Raw genomic sequence first — 21074 nt, forward strand, 5'->3', positions numbered from 1 at the left:
GTAGCAGTTAAAACGCAATTGGAATGGAAAGTATCTAGAAAGTAATATTCAGTTGGTTGTCATATACAATTTCAGCGCTAGATGGGTGAAATTCTTACAAAATGTAGCTTTAAAGATGTGCATTATGTGCAATTTATGCACATAATGTGAACACTACAGAGGCATACAGAACACCAAAAATAAGTCTTGGAATAATAGCTAGTTGTATAAGTATTTCAAGTTCTTCATGGTCTGAGTTCAATGTTTGTCTTGTAACAAAGAGTCATATTGTTGGCTTTCTTTCTCTTTTTCATATATATATATATATATATATATATATTTTCCTATATTTTGCACATTGCAGCAGGTCCCGTGTCCTTGTTGATCACTGTAGGGTGACCATAAGACAGAATTCAGTTTGGGGAGGAAGAGCCTTTGGCCAGCAAGTCGAGCAAAGAGCAGAGATACAAGAGGGGGGTATAAAAAGTCTGTTTACAACAGGCAAGGAGGGTTTGTTCACGCACTGCTACTGAGGCCTCCCCTACAAGACTGTGTGTGCATGTGTGTGTGAGTAAGCGTGCATGTACAGTCAGTCAGTGTGTTTTTGTTTATTTGTTTATTTAAAAGGATCCCCATTAGCCGCCGCCGAGACGACAGCTAGTCTTCCTGGGGTCCAAACAATACATACAAAACGTATGTGAGTAATTACAATCACAATTACTCACAAAAATATCATATATTAATACACATAAAAAATAACAATACAAAAAGTACTGATTAGAATAATAGTAAAATAATACAAAACAACATAGCACGTTATACAACAACTCTCAGCCAATCCAGACAATATTATGATGTTGAATACAAATATAGTCTTAGTCTTTTTTTAAAACCAGTTTTTCCCTTGATATCCCGAACCCCAACTGGAAGATTGTTCCAAAACACAATTGACCTATAAAACACGGTCCTCTTCATAGAGTCAGATTTAGGTAGGGGTAAAGAAATCTGTCGACTATTCGCCCCTCTTGTGTAATGTGAGTGCATATCTGAATAGTAAATTATATAGTCATAAAGAAATTTTGGAATCCGAGTGTTAATAATTCTATGAAAATATCCTAACATATTAGCAGATAGTCTGTGCTTGACCACCAGCCAAGCAAGACGTTCATGCATTTCTGCAACACTAGTTCTCAAAGAACAACCAAGGACCAGTCTAGCAGCCTTATTTTGAGCCACTTGTAATTTTTTTAAATGACTGCATGATGCAGCAGACCATACAACAGAACAATAATCCAAATGACACAAAACCAATGTACAAACAACACGACTAAACAACCGTGAATTTAAAAATTGTGCACATTTACGCATTACTGCAACAGCTCTGCCCATTTTAGCAACAACTTTGCTGATGTGATCAGACCATGACAATGTAGAATCGAGCCAAAGTCCAAGAAGCTTCACCTTTTTCACTTGCTGTACATTTTGACCATTAACTTGTATATTAATTTTAGGATTGTCAGATAATCTATACTTAGAACCAAATATTATACTCATAGTTTTTGAAAGATTTAGTACAAGCTTATTTGTGTTGATCCAATTATACAATTTGCTAATTTCACAAGACAGAACCTGATTAAGCTCTGAACATGTAGGGGCTGCATAATAAAGAGTACAATCATCTGCAAACATAGTTAATGATGCCTTACTGAGTATATACGGCATATCATTTGTGAAAATTGAAAATAACAAAGGTCCGAGGCAACTTCCTTGAGGAACACCACAATCCACGGACTTGCTACAAGATAATGCACCATTAAAATAAACTCTTTGCGACCTCTCCGACAAATAGCTCTTAAACCACTTAATTGTTGAGGAAGTAAAACCATAACTAATAAGTTTAGAAATCAAAATGTCATGGTCAATCACATCAAAGGCAGCACTAAAATCCAGTAGTAGTGTACCCACCAGCATTGAGTTATCAATTGATGTAAGCCAGCTATCCGACATTTGTGTCATTGCAGTGCAGGTGGAATGACCATACCTATAAGCATGCTGAAACATAGTGGTCAAATCATTGTTAGTAAAGTAATCTCGCACTTGCTCAAATACAATCTTTTCCAATAATTTACTTAGAATAGGCAAAATACTAATAGGCCTACTATTTGGGCCACAAAAAGTTGATTTTGTGTCCTTGGGTAAAGGGATTATCTTACCCTCCTTCCAAAGTTTTGGACACACACCGCTAACCAGACATCTGTTAAAAATGTGACACATTGGTTTAGAGATATGTCCAGCTGCTAACTTCAACAGCCGACTATCCAAGTTGTCTGTACCAACAGACCCTCCAACAGTCAAAGATCTCAACAACATTTCCACCTGCACAACATTAACCTGATGAAATTCTAAACTACACAGTTTATCTTTCATAATACACCTTTCAATTAGCTCATTTGAGTTGGAATCAACAGTGTATTTCATTGTCTCTCTAAAATTAGAAACCTTATTAACAAAATAATCATTAAAATAATTTGCAATCTGTATTGGCTTAGTCAAATAAACTCCATTCAATTCAACAAAAGAAGTACAAGTAGATTTTTTTCCCCATGATTTCATTAAGTACATTCCACATTCTCTTACTATCTGTACCACTGTCTTCAATTCTCTTCTGAAAATATTTTTCTTTTTCACTCTATTCTCCTTGGTCACCTGATTCCTTAAAATACAATAACATTTTCTGTCCTCCAGAGAGTTAGAAAGAACCGCAACCTTTTTAGCCTCTTCCCTTTGAGCCATTATGCTCTTTAACTCAGTATCAACCCAAGGAGCACTTTTGGCTTTAACTGTAAATTTCTTTAATGGGGCATGATTGTTAACAACTTTCATAAAACAATCCATAAATAAATTAAGGGATATATCCACATCATCAATATCACTTATCAAATTCCATTTAATATTATCCAATTCATTTAAAAAACACTCCTCATTAAATACCCTATAAGATCTTTTCATAATAATTTTAGGACAGGCTCTAGGTAGCTTAGTTCTCCTGGAGACAGCAATACAGTTGTGATCACTAAAGCCAACTGTCACAGAAATAGGTGTTGAGCACATATCAGGATTATTAGTGTAAATATGATCAATACATTTTGATATTAAAGATCCTGTATTGTTACTAGAAACTCTTGTTGGTTGATCCATTAGTTGAGATAACCCACAGGTGTCTGTCATGGTTTTAAGCTTATTCTTCAGAGGACAAATCTCAGATAGCCAATCAATATTTAGATCACCCAGCCAGTATATCTCTTTGTTTTCCTCAGTCACCTTGTCTAGCATATTACATAAACCATTTACATACTCTATCCTGGCACTAGGTGGCCTATAACAACAACCAAGAATAATCGGTTTTAAATTTGGAATATGTACCTGTAACCATAACACCTCAACTTCATCAACCATTAAGTCCTGTCTCAGTTTAACAGGGAAATGATCCCGTATATAAATGGCCACACCACCTCCAAACCTGTTTCGATCATTTCTATAAATTGAAAACCCCCTATATCAACATCTGAATTATCTATGAAGTGATCCAAATGAGTTTCAGAAATCATGAGTAGGTCTATTTTGTTTAGTTGCAAAAATAAAGACAAGTCTTGAATTTTGTTCCTTAAACTACATATATTAATATGTGCAAGTATTAAACCTTTAGGTAGTTTATTTATGCTGGTCATCTTAGTTAAAAGTAAATAAGTCTTATATTATAATCCAATTAAATATCTTGTACCCTAAGTTATTTTATCTTCATCAAGTAGGCTACATACATATAAGTCCTGAACACAGACTCACATACATGTACACAAACATATAAAACTGATCTTTAAAGCCCATTAGACCAATAACTGACTTTGTCCATCCCTTGGGATGATGATCAGTTTATCATACTTCAAACTCGCCTTATCCCCTCTCTCTGGCAGCTTTAACCTTCGGCCACAACTCTTTCCTCCTCAGTTGCACAGCTTCCGAGAAATCTTCGTTAATGTAGATCTTGGTGCCCTTTAATTTCTTGGCAGAAGAAAGAATCAGCTCTCTGTCCTTAATGCGAAGAAGTTTAACAACAATTTTCCTTGGCCTTCCCCTCTCCTGAAACTGACCAAGTCTCTGGGCACGCTCAATGTCCATATTTATTCCATCTAAGCCCAAGTTTTTTGAGAACATTTCTCGCACCTTTTTCTCTGATTCACACCAATTCTCTCCTTTCTCGTCAGCAATGCCATCGATTAAAATATTTGTTCTCCTGTTCTGATTTTCAATGTAATCCAGCTTGTTGAGCATTGCATCCAATTCCTGCTTGGAGGTAGTAATGTTTGTCTCAAATGCCCTTATCTTTGACTCAATCTCCTTGCATCCCATCTTCTCCTCTTCAAACTTTGATTGGGTAAATTCCAAGCTGGTCTTCAGCTCCTGTACATCTCTGTCAGTGTGTGTGTGTGTGTGTGTGTGTGTGTGTGTGTGTGTGTGTGTGTGTGTGTGTGTGTGTGTGTGTGTGTGTGTGTGTGTGTGTGTGTGTGTGTGTAAAAGTGCTTGACAGATGAGCCGTGTTGAGTCCGGCGGGCAGAAAGCTGCTCTAAAGATCTTTGCGGGTGCTGAGCAAATTTTTCCCCATGCCGAGGTCTCGAAACAAAAGGAGATGACAAAAATGCTCTGGCCTTTCCATAAGAAATGTGCTGCTAGCTAGCAGCCCCAGCCCAGCGCCTGCTACGCCTCAGATATCTCAGACCAGAGGCTAAGGGGGCCTCACATTAACAGGCTCAGTGGTGGCAGGAAAAAAAATGGAGGTTAGAAGGGTATCTCTAGTAAAAAAAAAGATCACAGATAAATCCCACAAGTCTTAGATTCCTTTTTGAAGTTGAACATGTTTTGGTATGGAGTGTGTGCAGGAGTTACCATTCATTAAAATGTAATCATGACCAACAGTCATAATTGACATAAATGACAAAAATATGACTCATAGTGCTATATATATATATTAGGGCTGTCAATCGATTAAAAAAAATTAACTAATTAATTGCACAATTTGCTGTAATTAATCGCAATTAATCGCTTTTTTAAATTGAGACTGAAGCTTATAATAATGGATATTTAAATGCTAAATCACTTAACTTTGCAAATATGAAGAAAAAACCAAACAAGGAAAGGTTCTGCTAAGTTCAGAATCTTTCAGAACAACAGCAGCAACAATTTGGCTTAGTCCTGCTGAAGGCTGCTGGAAACAGCTAGAAACTGCCTGACTTGAGAGCACATTTTTGTCACCGTCCACGGCTGCTGTTGCCTGCTCTCGTCTACTTTACAGGCGAGGCGCAGTTCATCTCCAACGAGCCTATGTTCAGTCGGCGGCAGGGCAGTCGGGACTCACCCGGAAATGGCGAGCAGAATGAGGTGACTAGTCTCTCAAAAGCTTTGTTGAGCTGAAATGAAGACAGATTCAGCAACTGCACGGCCTATTTCTCGCTTAAAATGTTTTCAGAAACATGTTTCAGTGAACTATTTTAGTGCAATATGAGATCGTATTCTGAACGGCCGCCATGGATTTCCGGAGAAAACAAACCCATGTGACGCGTTCGTCCAATCAGCTGCCGGTTTTCATTACTTGGGCAACAATACAGAGTAGCGCCGCCTGCTGTTATGGAGGCGTATTACGTTTCTCAGCCGCCACATGAAGTAAACAAACACAGCTGTGTTAATTTCGTTAATTTTTTTTAACAAGTTAAATATTAAAATATTAACGAAAAAATGAACGCGTTAATTTTGACAGCCCAATAGGCTGATAGGCACTATGATAACAGCTGTGGCTAACCATCCAACCCCACCCATGGTAATAAACATTAACAATGAAAACTAAACATATAGAATGCCCAAAATATCTAAAATAAAACAAAAGTACAGTTAAAATGTTAAAGATTGTACATTACAAAAACAAAATGTGCATACAACCCAAAAACTTAAAATCTCAGAGATCACATCAAACACTTGTTTTTGAGTCAGACCAAAAGCTATAATAGAAAGTAGTCCCTTGGAAATCGCTGTAGCTGTTGAAGCACACTGTCAAATTCTGTTTTTGTCAGAGTCTGCGTTTCGCAAACATTTAGGTGATGAGGACTAAAATCAAAAACACAAACAGTCATAATACTGAAATAAAACCAGTGTTGACAAATACCAGAACATCCTTTTAAGAACAAACCTTCTTTTGGCTTGTAACCCCCCTAAAATGAAGCTGTTAGGTATGTTGCTACCCTCCATTACAGGATGCATAAAGCATGGGTATCTCTAAACTTCTCAGATTTCCTTCTAAAAAGGGAGGTACAAATATTCAGCATTTCAAAATGGAAAAAAAGGACAAGATACGCTTAAAAAAACAATTAAGTTTGTGTAGCATCATCTCACAACCCCTTAGATTTATCTTCAGATCCCTTAGAGGGGTCCTGACCCCAGATTGGAAATCACTGTTTAAAGTCCAGTGATGCCCTGGGCTCAAGTCTGGTGAAGTCTTTTTTGCCCCACATTTTGAACAATCTATCAAAAATTAAAATGGCACAAAACCCTTGTAATAGGTTGTTTTACATAGATGTGCTTTTATAGCAATAGTACATTTAACAAGGGGAATACATTTTGCAGTAAAACCCTGATTGCTTTCAAATAGTCGTGAGGGAACACACAACCAGTTAATTTAATTACTGCCTGCAAACAAAGAAGATACTTCTCTGCCTGGATTAATTTGCTAACCATCTAGTTTAAAATAATGAATGAAGACTTTGAAATTAGATTAGTGTTTGTAGGAAGGATATTGGTATATTTTACCACCAAAATAAACATGAGAAAAAAAATAAAGGATTGTGCACAGGGCCGTAACAAGCATCTGTCAGAATAAAAATGCAACATCCACTTCATCTACAACAACAACAACAGCCCTTAATTAGATTGTACTGTATGCTCTGTCTTTGCATATATTCCCCTGCAGCCATATCTGCACAAGGTATGAAAACCATATGGCACAGGAAAACATCTGCTGTGAAGGAAAGAGGAAGAAATCCTCAACTGCTGCCATTAATCCTGCCAAGAAAGATACTGTACTTTCCCCTCTCTAGTTTCTGTTATTTAAAGCGACTGGGGATTGACTGTGCCTTGACAATGGAGCCATCACTGCGTGCCAGATCTCCAATCCCACACATCCACAGCGACGACAGGGCGCATCCAAGCGTCCTCAGCCTTCATGTTGCGAGGGAGTTGCTAGGCTCACATTGCTCAGCGCTCTCAGTAGAAGCCCGGGGGCACGCTGGGGTTGAGGCTGAGGAAAAGAACTGCCTGCAGTTGGCAATGAGTATGAAGCCGGGTAATAGGAAGAGGGCTGGGGGTGGAGATAGAGCCCAGGTTATAGACAGAACTGGAGCAGGGTGCTGCTGGGGCTTCTGGGTGCACTGAAAGTGAAGGATGGGGCTAAAGGGCAGTACAATCGGAAGTTACAGGTTTTAAATCAGACAGGCTGGCTGAATAGTGTTTGGGAGTAACTTTAACCTGCAATCCATCAGCAGCAGTGGCAGGAGGGCATGCAGGCTGTTTGCACAACTGCAAACTGCAAGCTGACATAATCTCATTGCTTTATTAAAGACATTTGTCTCTAACATTTATGTGTTTTAGACTTGAAAAAAGCCTGTCAAACTGTAGATGTTCACTTCCATTCTCTACCTGATCGAGTTTCTTTTTTTATTTGTACCTTTTTTGATTGATTTATACCTTGATGGTGGTGAGGTGCTCTTGGCAGTGCCAAGAGCACCTTGCTTGGCAATGCCAAGAGCACCAGAGCTACAAAATGTTTTTATTCCAATGTCCCCTCTTTGTTAAATTAAAAAGGCACCTATTTTAACCAGATTAGTGGATTAGCTGATGATGAAATCGACATAAAATGAACCAACAAGTCATTGATTTAGTCAAACATCTCTTGGAGCAAATCCATTCATTAATTTGCGCCTAAAACATTTAGCAAGAAACCTAAAAAGAAAAACATAACTTGTAAATGGCTAAATTGCATAGAGATATTTAATCAAACATATATAATGGAGAAATTGTCATACTCCTTCAGAGTACACCAAGATAAATGTACACGTCTGGTCAAGATGTATTGAGTTCATTAGACCCTAGTCTACATCCATGACGTTCCACTTCCGGGATTGCTCTGTTGCTGACAGATATTCCGACGGATTTCACTGATTTAGGCCGGATATACGTTGCCTTGGGCTTTCTTTGTGTTGTAATTTTAAACTCCGGTGGATTTACGAGGACTTTGGTTAACTGCTCCTCAGATCTCTGCAGGATAAATCCAGACAGCTAGCTAGACTATCTGTCCAATCTGAGTTTTCTGTTGCACGACTAAAACAACTTTTGAACGTTCACATGTTCCACCAAAACAAGTTCCCTCCCGAGGCTATTTTGCAGAGGAGCCATTGCGCCACCCAAGACGATTGTGATTGGTATAAAGAAATGCCAATAAACCAGAGCGCGTTTTTCTCCCATCCCGGAATGCTGTGTGGACTCGCCAGACCTTCCTTCCACAGGGCTGTGGAGGAAGGTCTGGCAACGCGAGACTAATTAGACGCTGATGACATGACTTTACATGATACAAAATTACTACTGTAAAAGAAAATTATAAAAGATCCTATGTGACAAAAGAGATGGCTGTCTTGATGATGGAATGTAAAGGAAACTGTGCTGTGAGTTTAGATGTTTTCGTTCTTCTTTTTCTCCTTTTAAAATGTATTTATGTATTTTTTTTCCATTTAATATATACTGTAATTGTCAATACAGGGCAAGAGTATTTTCATTTATTATTCAGTATTTCAAGTCATTCATTGAGAAAAGTTCTTTAAAGCTTTCTATTAGTGCTATTAGTTCTTATTCTGACAGCTTTTCAAAAGGTTAACCACTCTACCTCCACACCTGTAGTTAACAGTTACCAGTTAATAATTCAAAGTTTCATATCTTATTGTCTTGCACTACTGCTAACAAACACAGAAAGCACACAGGTCAGAAGGATTTAACTGAGACAGAAACTGTGGTGTAAAAACCCTCTGAATGGCTTTGGTATGGGCCAGAAATGTATTTTCTCCAGGAGAGTTTAAATGCCAACACAATTGTTCCTGTTATGCCACTCTTACCTCTGACATTCTGATTCATATCAGGCTGCTATTGTACTGGAAGGGTAAACATTTGGCTGTATAATATCTCCATGAATGAACAGCTGAGGTGAAGGAGACACTCACGTGTTTAGAGAGGTTGTCGCTCTTGCAGTCTAAATCATACCTGCAGAGAAGAGAAAAGAAGAGATGAAAGGCTTGAGCAGCAGGTCTGTGGCTGCCAAAACACAAATTAGTAGCCAATGACAGAAGCTTTTCTCCCTCATTTACTGCCATTAATGCAAGGCACTCGTCCGCTAATCACTGCAAAGAATTCAGGATTAAAGTAGGCTCGTGATTACGGCACCGAAAGCTTTGGTGACCGAATTTAATGCATGAGGCTACAACAATATTAGGCCTGAGCATTGTTAATGGCTGTCTTTACACTTTACCCCAGAAAATCAATATATAATATATTATATATATATAGTATATTATATAAAAATATATAAAAAATTCTAAGACATATAAAGAATAATTAAAGAGATCTATGACTAAAGGTGGACAAAAGATACATCAAAGAAGTACTCCCTGCAAAGGATAAGCATATATAGATGGATGGATGGATGGACATCCAGGAGGTTATTCCAAGTATGTACTTTAGGCATGCCTATTACAGTATTCTTTGCACTATTTGTAGCACAGTACAACCAGACCACAACTCTGGATATACAGTTTTTTTTACTTGTATAAAGATACTGTATTTTTATTATCTATAGTGTTGTGCGATTAGACAAATATATCGCCAATTGGCTGAGTCCATCTACGTTTTTTTTCTTCTACTTTTGGCCGATTTTTGTTATTTGCCTACGAGTGAGAGCCGCTGCTCAGCAACAGACTCGTTCAGTCTAGCACAAAAATCCAGCAATGAGGGTGCCCAGATAGCTCAGTTGGTAGAGTGGGTCCCATAAATAAAGGTTTAATCCTCAATGCTGCAGGCCCAGGTTCAACTCCAACCTGTGGCCCTTTGCTGCATGTCATTCTCCCCTTTCATGTCTTCAGCTGTCCTATTAAAATAAAGGCTGAAAATGCCCCAAAAAATATCTTTTAAAAAAAAAAAAAAAAGCAACGGCAAAGAGAGACAGCAGGGAAAAACAGTGTGTAAAGCCAGAATACATAGCCTTGTCCTATCGACAAGTGTTAATATCTTATATTCTGTCTATGGTTAATATAACGATAAGTGTTACTTCCTTGAAGGCGGGTACTCTGTTGAAGTTTAAAACTATTGGATCTGCCCAGAGCCACTCTGGATCTGCCACAACCAATCGCTAACGTTTGGTTGTGACGTCGGCGTAGCATCGCTAGCATTCGCCTTAGCCAACTCCTTTCCCACTAACGGAGTGAGCCGGAAAATCTAACTGTTCCCGAATCCCGTGGGGAGGAGGAGGGCCACGACATCACGGCCACCAACAAAACTCAGCAAAGATTGTTCTTTCTCGGGCTTTAGCTTCTGGATATTCGGCAGCGCCGCCATTATGGAACTACAACTCAAACTAGCGTACAACCTCAACATTATCGTTTCTCAGCCACTCCGTCTGTTCGCTGATTGGACCGCCAAAGATTTGGCCGGAGAAAACCCAAGACTATACCGCAAACCCAGACGGAGTACTGAAGGAAAATTAAAATTGAGCGGAAGTACGTAGGAGGGCGGAGCCAGGCTAAGAATACATACCTGCGCAAATCGACAATCAAATTATAACATATCGCCAAACTCCAAATCTATGTTTAGCTATGTTGAGTTGTAAGTTATATTTGCATCTGCCTGTACATTTGTTCTCAGCACTGTGTGTAAGGAGCTGACAAGCGGAGTACGATTTGTTGTATGTGTCAACATAATTGGCAAATTAAGTTGATTCTGACAGCTGGCAGATAGTCCAAACATATTTAGGAATACAGTAAGCCTAAGCACGATCTCTTGGATGCCACTTTTGATGAAACTTTAGAGAGTAAAGCATTTCAGTACTCCATTTCAGCCTTTAAATTGCATTTGGCAAAAGCAAAATGATATAGCGTTTGATTGCTTGTCTTTGCCTACACTTACTGAAATGATGCATCTCATCAGCGCATTCTCACATTTTGAAACGCTGATCACGCTAACGGAGCTTTCACACCAAATTGCACAGAACAAGACCATTATTTCTTAGTTTGCTTCTTTGTAGGATTATGTGCTACACTTCATTTCACACACTACCTCGTAAAAACTGAAAGCGGCATATGGCAATCACTACATTATACATCTGTGGCTGGCAGTATCAGACAGTGGTCTAGTTTTAACAAAACTTGAAACTGAGAAATGATTTACCTAACTGCTGCACTAAAAGAGTACTGCACCAATTTATCATTGCACTTCTACTGTATTACATTGCCTGACTCACAATGGACAGTTTTAAAAATGGGTTCAAAATCGATGCAGCAGAACCAGAAATATCATCTTTTTTATGCCACACATTATTCTTCCTTGTCAAAACCTGGCGCCTACATAACCCACAATGCAACTCAACCGCAGGCAGCTAGGTATGAGATTTTCTCACATATGCAGTAGTACTCCCTGTAAACAGACTTTGGTGTGTAAAAGTGATGAGTTTCTCTTTCAAGCATACACAATTGTCTTTGTACCAATCTTAAAGTTGCCAATTTAAAAAAGAAAGATATTTTTCTGAAAAGTGACTTCCACCTGACAGGACTGCTAGACTTACAAAATATGAATATATTAGGATTCAACAATCATAGCTTCTCTCCACCTGAGCTACTTGTCCATCTTATGCAGGAACAATCATCCAAAACCACAAGTAACATCATGCAAACCATGTAATCCATTCGCTTCCCCGGAGAGAAATTCATCTTTATACACTTCCCATAACCCGCCACCTTCCTGTCAATATGCGTGTGTGTGGAGTGTGTGCAGCGGCGTGCAGCGGAGTGTGTTAAAGGGAGAGCCTGAGCGTTTCTTTCAACAGACAGCATGCCATGTACGATAAGGCGCCTGCTGACAAAACTGGGAGATGCTGTGTCCAATACAATGATGTAACTAATGTTATTCTATAAGAGCAAGGAAACACGCCGCTGTTACGCAACACGCCAAAGGCAAAATGCACAGGTGCGCTTCATGTTCTATTCGCCTCTTGCCTCCGCCACTCCCAAATGTTCATAAATGATTTATGTAATCTTATTTAATAATGAGACCCTTAGAGAGAGAGAGTGAGAGAGTGAGAGAGTGAGAGAGAGAGAGAGGGTGGCGGGGGGGAGAGTTAGGAAAGAAAAACATACTACTGATATATGTACTGATGTCAAGTAAATTTTATCACAAATGTGCCTCAAGGGGCTTCACAATCTGTATATGATACCCACTATGCTTAGAGCCTCAATTCAGATCAGGAGGTCCCCCGAAAAAACCTTTTAACAGGGACAAAATTGAAGAAAGAAGAAAGAGCAACAGAGGAGGGATCCCTCTCCCTGGACAGACAGACAGACACACATTTTGTGTGTACAGAATAGACCAACGTAGTAAAATGACAGTACTGACAATCAGTATAACCAAATTATAGATGGATGGTAAACATATATGAAGAATGTATGATGATTTGGCCTTACATGTTCACACCCCCACACAGACAGACACACACACTAGAGTATGTGCAGGACATGTCCCACGGCACCTCATGAGTGCACATTTGCTGTGTGTGCGACTGAGTGTGTATGTGTGTGTTTATGGAGATGACATCACTCGGCATCGGCACTGGGCCAGACAGGATTTCTCTTGGTCCTGTGCTGTCTGTCTTGCGGGGGGAGCGGCTGCTCAGAGCTCCGTTTGAACTGAGCAATGATGACTAATGATGGCACACAAACAAACGGGGCCAGAGAGGCAAGCAGCTGAAGACACACTTGTTTCAACTCGCTTTTGTCTCATGTTTGTAATTTGGTTTTTTTAGTCTTTTAGTCTTTTACTTTCATTGGTATTGTATTGGTTTTTGCTTGTTTATTTTCTGTTTTGGATCCTACTGTATTTTAACAAATGTTTATTGTGTGAAGCACTTTGTGACTGTCTGTAAAAGGTGCTATGTCAAATAAATTATTATTATTATTATTATTAATAATAAACAACAGACAACAGCACACTGACACTTTATGAAACCCTTTATAAATCCTTCATACCGACTGATTCAAGATGCTACACAAATGTTTTATTAGCACATAGTCGGTGCTGTAATTGGTCCTGACAGATTATCTAGAACGTGGTATTTTAACCAAAAATACTGCTATAAAAAGAAAGGGAATGATAAACATCCAATTTGTAGACCATGTAGGTGTTTCTTTGGAGACTGAATCCACTTATTGTACGTTGCCTTGGACAAAAACGGCTAATGCCAAATGATGAGTCATACAAATAATAAAAAATAATGGTCAGATTTTCAGCAATTCAAATAAAAAACATTTGTTTGAAATATATCTAAACCTACATTGGTGTGTGTCATACTTATAATCACAGGAATGTATGGCAGGATATTGGGTTTAGGCTTCATTGTTTCTGATTTGGCTTTTTGATATTGTTTGTTACTGAATCCTGGATCTACAGTATTTGTGGTTATTTTGGCAAGGAGGGGAAACCAAAAATATGGTGAAACCAATACTTTTCTTTTTAGCCGATTTAGACTACAGTACAATAATGATTCATAAATTATGAGGTATTTTATGATTCCATCTGGTTTAAAGATTAAACAATACATGTATTCTCAATCTTGTCATGCACAAATGTTGTTTCACACTTGTTGTTACCAATCATTTTATATAAATGCTTCATCACATAAGAGTGGTTTCTTCTATTACATAAAATCATTTCAGTGTAGTAATTTCATTTTAATGTAAAACTGCAGTCCTCTGACCTTATTTAGCCACACTGTTAGATACTATAAAGTGCATGTACATAACCAGCAACATACATGTTTCCAAAAATTGATATGTAAAAAATGAAAAGCATGTTTCTTAATGAATTTAAGGTTTTTTTCAATTTAAAATTGGTTTCAATACAAAATATATCATTGATTACCAATACTATATAATAATAATATAATATAATAAATAAGTTCAATCAACTAAACAGCTGTATCCTTCTTTTATTCCTTTTGGGAGGGTATTTCATGTAATGTTTGGAGGTCTGATCCAATTTGCCACACTTGATTAGACAACCATCCAGCCGGGGGGCCTTACACTGGCTTCAGTTAGCATCTCAAGTTTCAATTGAAAAAAAAGGAAAAGCAAAGAGGAGCACTGAACATGGCCGGCAGTGAGATGGGGGTTAACAGGATTTCCAGGCATGGATAGCAGCAGAGGAAGCAAAGTGTGTCGTGGCTTTGGGGTCTTCGGGTAAAAAGAGCACGGAATGGGTTAGCAGCAGCTATGCTGGCAGTTTGCGGGGAGCTCTGTGCTGTCTGGCTGTGTATGAACGTCCTGAAGGGATGTGAGGCGCTGAGTGGGAGTGAGGGAGGTGGAGGTGATGAAGGGCTGGAGGAGCTGCAGAAGCAACAGTAAAAAGTCCTCAGTACAGAGGCTGAGGAAACTGGTTCTTTAATGAGAAATGTGTTTGCATGTTACAGCTCAGCAGGTGTGTGTGTGTGTGTGTGTGTGTGTGTGTGTGTGTGTGTGTGTGTGTGTGTGTGTGTGTGTGTGTGTGTGTGAGCAAGCCCTGTTCTCGCTGCAAGTGATCATAGGGCCATCAGCCCAGCAGACAGTAACAGGGCCTGATGCTCACCCACTCACAACGAGCCCAGAGGGAGTAGGCCACCCCCCCCCCTCCCCCACACACAAAATCATCTTCCATCCCCATCATCCAATCTCTATCAGTTTTTAACATCTTGCATTATACTCTGGAAAAAGTTTGCACTACATTCATCTAGCACACGGTCACATACAAGCAGATGGTTAAACACACAAACACACGCACACACACACACACACACACACACACACACACACACACACACACATATATACAAAATATCACACCAATGATTTATACTTTCCCCTGCCAAGCACACAAAAAGCTGAACAGGCATGCTCACATATACAGAAATGGAAACACGCACACAGGCGCACACACACGCACGCATACACAAAGTGCGCACATCCAGGGTTTCCGGCAGGCACACGCACCATATTCATATTAGCTTATAAAGCTGGACAACAATCCAGTGTTTTGTGACACACACACAACCAACAGCTAGCATCTGTCCTTGACCTTCACTGTAACCTCCCACAGCTTGGAAGCAGCATGTAGCCCTGCTGACAGGCCAACAAGTGAACAAACAAAAGAGCCGTTCCATATTTCATGAGATATCTTGGGAAAATATAGTGAAACAGCGTGAAACTGAAACACAATAGAGCAAAATCCAGATCATCATAATTACTTGGACTGCTCAACTTTTAGGGCTACACGAGGACATATGACTTTTGAAAACTTTTAACAGCAAAATACATGTGTATCTTATGTGGACACAAGAATATGTACATGTTCTATTAATAACTAAAATAATAACTTTTCTGTCAGCCTCAACACATGTGAACCTAATGAACCAATCAGGACAATTTTCATTATTCAATAGAGCTGGGCAATATATCGATATTATATCGATATTGTGATATGAGATTAGATATCGTCTTAGATTTAGATATTGTAATATGGCATAAGTATTGTATTTTCCTGGTTTTAAAGGCTGCATTACAGTAAAGTGATGTCATTTTCTGAACTTACCAGACTTCTAGCTGTTCTAGCTGTTCTATTATTTGCCTGTACCCACTTAGTCATTATAGCCACATTACTGATGATTATTTATAAAAAAAATCTCATTGTGTAAATATTTTGTGATATCGATATCGAGGTATTTGGTCAAAAATATCGTGATATTTGTTTTCTCCATATCGCCCAGCCCTATTATTCAATTACAATCACAATCACATGCACTGAATAATCACTTTCCAACCAATAAGCCAGGTGAGAATTGCTACTAATTTAGCAGCTAGATTACAGAAATGTTGGTAAATTCATGTTTAAAAGCATTATGTGCTATATTTTCAGATGCCGAGGTGAAAAATGAACATTACTGAAAATAGATCACAATCATCACAAAATGCCAAGTTTATGATTCACTGTGTGCACATGGCCCTATTTTGTCTCACTGCATTGTTTGAATGGGATGGATTCAAATGGAAATGCTGGTGGAAAAAGGCATGAAAACTTGTCTTTTATTTAAAAGGGAGAAGACTTACATCTCCCTCTGTGCAGACCATGAATATTTCAGTCTTGGCTCAACTTTGCTCTACACATAACTGCACCCACGCCTGCACAACACACACAAATACACAAACACTAACATGCATAAGTCAATTGTTAACTCACAGGTCAAAGCGTAGATTCTGCCTCTCCTCAAAAAAATAGTCCAGGATGAATTTGCGGACAAAGTCAGGATTGAGGGTGTTGTCTATGACTTCTGTCCTGCAAAACTAGAAGAGAAATGAGACAGGTGACATTTGATTACTGGCTGCAAGACTCATTCGACAAACTACAGACCAGAAAAACACCAGCCGTTGAAAATTCCATTGTTGTTGACACAGAATTGCAAAAATAACAACACATAACAATGTGCCAAAATGGCACAATGTTGAATGGTAAATGTCCAATACCATCTGAATTTACACAATCTACACAATTGCCACTGTAAAGAGGACAAACCATCTTGATGAAGGTAACAACATGGCCTTTCCCCCCAGTTCCACCCTCAGGCCAAACTTTAAAGTTTTGCCTCATTAGAATAACCAAATTTTCTCTCCATTTTTCATCCATCCAATGATTTTGTTTTCTAGAAATGGACGTTACAGCTTTACAGGGCAGATATGGTTTGCAATAGTCGTGTGATCACTTGATGCGCTCACTAAGTTACTTACATTCAGTTGGTAAACTTCAGCGATTGATGCTTGCTAAGCAATGAGCCAAAGGTTGCATAGATCTTTCAAATTCTCAAAAGATTATACCAAGGGCCCAGTTTCACAGAATTTGCAACATGCAAGCTGCAATTTGCAACGCGAGACGTTTATTTCGGCATGTTTCCCTTGTTAAAACAATGCTTGTGATCCTGTAGGACTCCTACATTCAATGAATCTGCAATGAAGTGTGAAGCGGCCACTATTCACAATCTGCATGCAAGCAATTGCTTCCAAATCACTTTTGTGAAACAGGCTCCATCTGAAAGAGACCCGAGAATAACTAGACCTGCTCCGAAATGCCATCAACCCAAAAAAAAAGAGAGAACACCAACACAATAATATAATTTGGACAACTCAGGTCCCGAGTCTCACTTAGCAGGAACTAAGAGGACCCGAAAAAATACAGTACATGGCATGCACCCACCCCAATCTATTTTTTTCACACAGGCATTTTAACATGAATGCCTCACAGATGATACAGCAATGTCATTAAAGATGTCTACATTGTCTGAAAAGAGATGCCTGCGTGGGATTGTTAGGTCGGTCAGCACTAAACAAGTAAACAAAACAAAAAGTGTGAGCTGGGTCAAATGTGATAAATTCAAACCAACACATTGATGCAACAGTCTTGACCTAGCATTTCAGAGGGCAAGAAAAAAAAAAACAGCATTACTTGCCCTGATCTTGTTATTTCCCAAATACTATAAGATGGCTCACAGGCCGGCCTCCCAAAAACTCATTGTATTCCTTCAATAAGACTTGCTGAAAGGCTGCCATTTAAGATCCTTCACTTAATAAACTTAAGTGAGAGCTTAATTTAATAACTTCATAAATTATTCCCACACACAACCCACCCCTGTACTCACCTCTCTCCATTCCCTGTTGGCTATTCCTTGAGTGTACAGCACACAAACTGTTGAATTAGAAACAGAGGAGGGGAGAGAAACAGGAGAGGATTAGATTGATTGAAGACTATTTAACAGTGCAAACAACGCTGAGAAGTCAGCCGAGAGCGTGCTCCTTCCCCGGACCACAATAAGAGAGGAAAACGCCCTAATTAAATGTCACTAGAACTTTGCCTTGCAGCGTGATGATATTTCAGAGAAGGGGGGAGGAGGGACGGAGAGGGAGGATGGGGACGGGGTTAGTGAGTGTTTGTGTGGGTGGAGGGAGTCTTAAGAGTGTATTTTGATTACGGGGCCGCTAGTGAAAACACAGCGAGGCAATCAGCTGGCACTAAAATGACATTTTATTTGCGTTCTAGCAGCCTTTACTGTATTCACACACATCTGTCACATGGCAGCAACTCACAACTCTGCAAACCTCCGGGACCAGAAACTTGGAAATCTGTCTTAACTGGTCAAATTTTACATAATAAAAATGTGAGTGGTGAAATGGTGGAAATGCTAAAGTAAGACATGAACTATGTCCTAACATACATACATTATAGTTAAAATCCTTTAAAATTGCAATAGAACAACAAATTCCTGCCAAAAATCAACAGGATATGTGTTTTGGATATTTCCTGTCGTACGACATGTCATTATGTTTCGTTGTGTGTCTTATCGCTCTTATTTTTTCTAATGACTCAGGTCTCTCTTGCAAAAGAAATATAATGTTGTATACATATGTCCGCTAATTTAATATATATAGATTGACACTGAAAACGTATTTTTGTTGTTTTGTTATGTTACAATTGGTGATGCTATAATTACTTCCTGTTTACACAACATTAGTTGATTGGGTCTTAAATAGCTAACACATTTCGTCAGTTTTTATGGTGCAACCTGATTTAGTTAATAGTTCGTAGTTAATACCTATTTTAAAACTAGTTAGTAATTACTATGATGTTAGGAAGACTAAGTAATGGATTTACAAATAGTGGGTGCAATCCAATCCAGTTGGATACATTTAAAACAAATGCAGTGGTAAAGACAGTAATCTGTACCTTGTCTATTTAATAATTCTCTCTTACCGTTTTTCACTTTAAGAAATAAAACAAAAAAATGTGTGGCTGGGTTAGCTCAGTTGGTAGAGCAGGTGCACATATATAGAGGTTCACTCCTCAATGCAGTGGCTGTGGGTTTGACTCTGACCTGTGGTCCTTAGCTGCATGTCAAACCTTGAACTACTCTGTTTTGTATTGTTGTTAACTGCTGTTATGTGAGCACCGTCCTTTGAGAATAATCTTTAAAACGCACCTCATGGGGAAGGCGACCCGTTTCCAACCCATTCCACCTGAGCAACAATGATCGCTAACTCTAAAAGGCCACTAACAACAACAACCTCTGTACGTCCTTGTCATATCTGGTCACGCGAACGCACTACAAGGAAAAGAAAAGAAAAGAAAAGAAAAACACACATTAGCCTGGTAGCTCGTGTTGAGTGTTAAGTAACCACTAAGATGGTTGCCTGGCTGGTAGACCATCTATGGGGACCCACGGCATGGCTGGTGAGCTGGTTGGGTATTGTGGCTCTAGTGGTTACATACACTGTTCTTTTTTTAAGATTATTTGTTGGGCATTTGTAGGCCTTCATTTGCATAGGACAGCTTAGACTCAAAAGGAGAGAGAGAATGGGGAAGACCTGCAGGTCGGAGTCGAACCTGCGGCTGCTGCGTCGAGGAGTAAGCCTCTGTACATGGGCGACTACTCTACCAGGTGAGTTAACCAGGGGCCTGTTAGAGACACTGTTGTATGAGAAGTTAGCAGGTTTGATTCCTGCAACAACCAGTGTGTGTCCATCATTGAGTACATTTACATGCCCACCAGTATTCCGAATATAATGGATTAGACCTCAAAGGGTTAAGTTTTCCATATAAGTGGTGATGAGCGAAAAATGTAGGTGTGAAGATCGGCCCTGTTTACTGACATTTTTTTTGATGGAATACATTCTCTGTTACGGGTTATGAAGGCTCATTAAACTCTTTCAAAACCCTCTCAAGCCAGGCTTCCACTGAACAGCCACAAAGGTAATGAAACATATGTAAACCCAACCACCATGTCTAATTTATAGTTACACTATGTTTACACCGCAAAGAGTAAAGAAAAACGTTTGTTCAGAATGAATAGAATGCAATGTAGGATAGAATGTTACTTCTACACTTTAATGCTGTTCAAACCTGCAATTTTTTGTTTTTTAAAACACTTTGACAAGCTTTAGGTATAAAGACAGAAACGTATATTTTATCTACAGGAGAGAGGCTCACAGAAAGCCAAAAGGTGAAACTTTTTAAATGTAGCATAAAATCTCTAAAATCAGGGTCCAAAAACACACACACACACACACACACACACACACACACACACACACACACACACATACACACACAAGGCAATCAGACCCTCTAAAAAAAGAACTTGAGTTGAGCTGATTATGAAGGCAACACCTTTAACTGAGGCGACATGCATCATCATTAATTACAGCATTAAATAATTGTAAATTTACGCCTGAGTTAATATATGAGCTACCACCTACTGATGACATGACATGATTTAATCATAGATTCATCAACAGTTGTGACTGTGTGGGAAAATCTATCTGATGAATTCCAATCCCCCCCCCCCAAATCTGACATTTCCATCTTGTAGAATAAAACTCCTGCTGAGCCCAGATACGCTATACTATTACAAACATTTAGTTTTTTTGTATTTTTTTGACTCAGAGCCATGTTGAAAATGTCACACTGTTTTTGAGCGCAAAAAAACCCCAAACAAATACGTCCTAATTACCCTGAGTCTGGTGCGGTGGCAGAAGCACTCAAACTTGCCGTGTTTTGGCAGACTGTCAGGCTGGATGTTGTATATGTTGCACTGTGGGTGGTGTGTAGCAAGCCAGGGCTCAGCTGGTTGAATATACAGACATCCTTTAATCTTTCAATGATGCAGTGAATGACACATG

General features: G+C 39.0%; 1 protein-coding gene across 2 annotated transcripts in view; it reads right to left on the reverse strand.

Moving 5' to 3' along the window:
- The window catches only part of LOC114560674 (copine-8), a 71027-nt gene that overhangs the window by 32511 nt on the left and 17442 nt on the right, over positions 1 to 21074 (reverse strand). For both annotated transcript variants that reach the window (XM_028586209.1, XM_028586211.1), the window contains exons 3-5: positions 18041 to 18087; positions 16591 to 16694; positions 9288 to 9327 (exon numbers count right to left, since the gene is read on the reverse strand). In XM_028586209.1, coding sequence (XP_028442010.1) covers positions 9288 to 9327; positions 16591 to 16694; positions 18041 to 18087 — 191 coding nt within the window. The remainder of the gene's footprint in view (positions 1 to 9287; positions 9328 to 16590; positions 16695 to 18040; positions 18088 to 21074) is intronic.

This window comes from Perca flavescens, chromosome 8 (genome assembly GCF_004354835.1).
Source record: "Perca flavescens isolate YP-PL-M2 chromosome 8, PFLA_1.0, whole genome shotgun sequence".
In the NCBI taxonomy this organism is placed as follows: domain Eukaryota; kingdom Metazoa; phylum Chordata; class Actinopteri; order Perciformes; family Percidae; genus Perca; species Perca flavescens.